Raw genomic sequence first — 5,278 nt, 5'->3', positions numbered from 1 at the left:
TTTTTTTTAAAGAATGCTACCCCAATTTCACACTAATCTGGCATGACAGATTATAAGGACAAGCCAGTAATCTGATCTGTGGCAGCAAGAAAGTGTGATTTTTGTTTGAAAAATAGTGATTAACCAAGTTTGATTGGCCAGTAGAGAAAGTGAAGGAGCATTTATGGAAGATAAGCCTAGAAAGGGAAATTTGGATGGGATCAAAGGAGAAGGAGTCTTTTTGTCATTGTTTTATTTTGTTTCGATTTTGAGTAAAGAAAAAGAATTTGCAGAGCTTTGGCTAACTTCCTGAATTCCTGTCTACCATTAGCAACGTCTTTCATTTCTTCTTCAATAAGACTCATGCAGTTGCTCCATTCGACATTAAGAAAGGCTCCATGAGGGGCTGTATTTTTGGTGATTACAGTTTGGTGAAAAAAACATTGATTTTATTGTGAATCACACATGAATTGTAGGAATTCAAATGAATTATGAGATTCTTGATTTTAAAGACACAATTATCTTTAGTTTCTGCCTCTTTGCCATGTTGACCAGGTGTTATATGTGAGTTTGTACATCCATGTCAAGTTCAAGATCCATTTAATAATCTAGTGATGGTCTTAAAATTCATCCCAAGTATTTTGCTTGGCCCAGTAATTTTCTATTTTGAATGTAAAAAGGAACATACAATTTGGGTTCTAAGGTCATTGATTAATAATAGGAAAAAATCCCATGTTGAGATTCCCTTTTCTGGTCCACTATATCATTAAAGTTCAGTTTTAAAGTGAAAAGCACCTTATACCATTGGATTGGGAATCAAGGTTTTAGAAACGATTCTTACTAAAAACAATTTTGGGGAAAATGCTCACTTTTTTTCTCCCTTCCAATTTCTTGGCCAGTGTTTGTTAGGTTCAACTCCAGCCATGGTTTCCCCGTGGAGGTCGATGCAGACACCAGCATCTTCCAGCTCAAGGAGGTAGTTGCTAAGCGACAGGGGGTTCCAGCTGACCAGTTGCATGTGATTTTTGCGGGGAAGGAGCTTAGGAATGACTTGACTCTGCAGGTAAGTCTCCCCTTGTGGATTCGTTGCTGGGATGCTGCCAGCCCCACTGCTCTTACCTCTCATGCTGCCAATCTGACATTCATGCCTGAGATCTAATAGAATAAATAGTGCCTGGGGATTCCTTGAACTTTACTCCATACTGCTTCATTAATTCTGACCTTCTTAATTATGCATTAAAACAGCAAGCAGGAAGGATAGGAAGAACGAATATGAGTGAGAGAGAATACATGAGCTGTGCTTAGTGAATAAATGTTTACTGACTACAGGAGCAAGCTATGCACAATTTCTGTGTCTGTTCAATTTCTACCTTACTTATTCCATTTGAATCTTAATGAAGAAGGATGTGAATAAATTGTTCCAAATCAGGCTGCTCAGGCACCATCACATGGAATTTGTAACCCAACTGTGACCCCTGGAGGATAGTGACAGGCCCGTTTTTTGAGTGGAGGACATGTTGGGGAAATTATTCACCACAGCCAATGAGACTTGGGATCCTCACACTTGTAGTCTGAATTCAGGTTGGACAAGGGAGATTTGGGCACAGCGAGATTTGTTTCACTTCTATGATTTCCATTATTTCTTGGGATTCATCGCAGAAACCATGAAAAGAGAGGAACCCAGGCCTTTGTCGCTGTCATACCCAACTTCTACCCACAGCATTGAAAAACTCTTTTCTTTCTCACCTTTGTAGTTCATTCCAAAGACAATCTTCTTAGTTCTGAGGCTTGGGTTGCAGAAACAGCTGGTTACCTGAACCACAAAGATTACTTTGAGGGATATTTAGAGATTGGTAAATAGTTGATGGTGTAAAAAGCTTTAGAGGCTAAATGCATTCTGCAGGTGGTTGAGCCCCTCCTTCCTCCTTTTTTTTCCCTTTTTCTTTCTTAACCAGCACAGATTAATTGACACTCATGTTTACAGCTGTTGGGGGGTGATGGGGAGGAGGATACTGCTGAGCACAGAAGGGCTGCTGTGTCTGGCTGCACAATCACTCCTTGTATTGATATCCTATCACTGCCTCTTCTCACTTATGATATTTATTGCTTTGTAAGATGCTTTAGGGAGTTAGGGTACACAAAAGAAACTATAGAAATGTAAATCATTCTTGTCATTCTTTGGTGTCTCTCCTGCTGCTACTGTTGATGTACATATTCATTGTGCACAAACTGCTGTGCTTAGCTTTTAGGCAATTTGTTTTTATCAGGCAAAGTGCATGTGCTTTAAAAAAAAAAAAGGATTGCATGTCTTTTTACCCAGTCAACTAAAAAAGTTTTTTTTTTTTTTTGCTCTGTATGCCAAGCCCTTAAATATAAGAGCCTTTCTTTTCCGACCAGTTGATCATAAAACAACCACCTAAAGCTAGATTTTTCAGGTGTTAGTAATTGTCAGTTTGTTGCAGGGTGAATATAAAACCCTATTCAGGCTAATGATGTAAAATAGTCATCAGCCAGTTTTGTCTTAATATACTTGAATATGCATAGATCTTGATAAGTTGATTTGGAATATGCTAACATATATTATTAATTTAGGAATCTTTCCCCCACTAAAACATTGAGCTATTTTACTCCCTTAAAAAAATTTCTAGGAAGTTGGATCAGGATGCAAACGTGTACTCTGAAGGAGACTGGTAAAGAAATTTCCTTGGCGTGAGAAGAAAGTTGGGAGAGATCCAGGCTATTAATATATGGTATTATGACTGCTTTGGTAGTCTTAAATGAAAAAGATTCAGATAGATTGGAGGGTAAGGGTGTCTCAGAAACATAAAATTTAAACAAAAGAATCAAAATGGTTTCAGAAGAAGAGGTTTAAGGGGATAACAAGACATTTGAGCCAACATTTGAGCTTTATAAAATATCTTTTAAATTCTTAGAACCATTATTTTAGGCATTTTTATCACATCATCATTATAGTTAACATTTTTACATAGCACCTACTATGAGCCAGGCACTGTGTTAAGCACTTTACAAATATTATCTAATTTAACCTTTATCACAATCAATTTCCTTATCCCCACAGATTTTGCTGCCTAAAATATGTAATAGTATTCTGAAGAATTTATTAAACATCATCCCATTCATTTCTCCCAGTGTATGCTTCACTATTCAAAGCAAGTGTATAGTGTTTACCTAAAAGGGTTAGATAAGTACCCTGTTAGGCACTATAGAACTATTAATTTTTTTATGGTATGATTCCAGTAGAAATCTCAACTCCAATTTCACTTTCAATGTAACACAACATTTCAGATTCTTTCTGGTTTTTTTTTTTTGAAGTTGCTTTCCCCTTAACTTTAGATATACCACATCAAATTGGGCGGATTTTCTAGGTGTTTGAGCATCCTCCTTGTAGGCCAATGAATTTAAGGAAAGAAAGTCAAAGATTATAAATTGAGTTGTTTTAAGAGAGTTGCTAGAATAATATGGGATGATTACAGGAAAGGAAACCTAAGAATACTTTTATAGGCTCAAAGAACAGCAGCAAACACATTTTTATCGAATTACTATGTTACTTTGAAGTATTGGAAAACTCTATCTGTCTAGGGTATAGCTTAGCTTAAAACTGCAGTTAAGTATTTTGGGACACTCAGTATATAAGATCCAAATCTTTTAAAATATTCCAGTTTTTGCTAATAGAATTATATATTATAGAATTATTTATATACAGTTGCAAAACAATTCAAAAATGTTCACTGAACATTTAAATATTAAATTGAACACGAATAATATGGCTTTTTTCCTGTTTAAGAAAAAGGAAATCATTTTGGGCTTTAGAGACTTAAACACATTTTTTGGTATTTATTTTTTTAAACTATAGATTTTCCCTATTTTAAGAAAAAGTGATGCTATACAGAGAATCTTATTTTTACCGTACTTGAAGGAAATCAGAGTTGCTATATTTTTTTCAAGTTTTATTAACAAAAGAATCCATTGTTTAATTAGAAGGGGCACCTTGTATTGTTAACTAACTTCCCAGTGCTAAGGCATAAAGATTTAAATACTCAGTATTTGTATATAATCAAAAATATGAAGGTGCTAATGGGAGAATTAGGGAGCATTGCCCTAAGTCCCATGCCTTTTCTGCAGTATCTTTATTTGAATAAAATATCAAATATTGTTAATATTTGACAGATTTTTTAAAATGTTGATGGGTGAGTTTTTATTACTTTTTTTGTAAATAGTGTTTCTTGACTCTTGTTACTCAGGTCAGTGAACATGAAAGAGTTCTTAGAAGTGGCATGTTGGTAAATATTTAACAACTGGCTGGGGGGGAATGTGTACGCTTCACATTTTCAAGTTTCATTTGCATCATTAGCATCTTATCCATAGCTTTCTTAAGTCTAGACAACTGATAAAGCAATTAATCAAACCCGTTTAGTATTTTTTGGTTTCCAAGGTGTAAATGCTCACATTGGAAACTTAACGATCAGCTCTCATGAGCTGACTCATGGCTCTTAGGACTAATCCAAATGATTACTCATTCCCTGACTAAACCATCAAATCATTTATATGATATTTTGAAGAATAAAAAAGATAGATTCTATTAATTAACATTCCACATTGCAAAAATATGAGAATATTTGCCCCAAATGGACAAGAATGCACAAACTCATGTATTATGGATGATTTCATCTGAACAAATTTTATTTAGCTATAGCAGGAATATGGAGGTGAATGCCATAGCATGGAAAATCCTTGTAATATGGATATAATAATGGAACTGTCAAAATGAATGCCTTCCTTTGTTAAAAAAAAAAAGAAATGAACTTGAAAAATTAGGAAATCATTTTCCAGGAATTCCAGAAATTTTTCCCTTTTCAAAAGAATTTACCTCTGAAAACACCTTTAATATTCTCGCTCTCTTGTCTAAAACCAATTGATAACTATTTACATAGGAGTGTCCAGGAACTCATCTATTATACAAAGAGATGCACAGGAATGGAATAAACTAATTTCTGCTCCTTTCTTCTAAGATTGTTTGTACTGTAAAACCTGAGACTAAGAAATGTATAAAATCTTTGTGTACTTTTAAATTTTATTAACAAAAGTTGGAGGAATCAGAGAAATAATCTGTAACTGACATGCCAAATCTACTTTTTTCAAATTTTAAATAATCTACATTTCACAATTGAATGGAATTAATAAATCCTCAAGTTCATTGGAAGGTCATTTATTCCAAACAGACCTGAACAGGTCACACACACACACACACACACACACACACACACACACACACACACAC

At 34.7% G+C, this 5,278-nt stretch overlaps 1 protein-coding gene across 1 annotated transcript in view; it reads left to right on the top strand.

Annotated features, from left to right (window-relative positions):
* The window catches only part of LOC114031409 (E3 ubiquitin-protein ligase parkin-like), a 1,828,862-nt gene that overhangs the window by 351,314 nt on the left and 1,472,270 nt on the right, over positions 1-5,278 (top strand). The window contains exon 2 of the mRNA XM_027846472.1: positions 879-1,042. Within this exon, the coding sequence (XP_027702273.1) occupies positions 879-1,042 (164 nt within the window). The remainder of the gene's footprint in view (positions 1-878; positions 1,043-5,278) is intronic.

The sequence above is a fragment of the Vombatus ursinus genome, unplaced genomic scaffold, assembly GCF_900497805.2.
Source record: "Vombatus ursinus unplaced genomic scaffold, bare-nosed wombat genome assembly UNPS02015175.1, whole genome shotgun sequence".
Classification (NCBI taxonomy): Eukaryota; Metazoa; Chordata; class Mammalia; order Diprotodontia; family Vombatidae; genus Vombatus; species Vombatus ursinus.
Note: the sequence above shows the minus strand (reverse complement) of the source record. Positions and strands in the feature narration are given on the sequence as shown.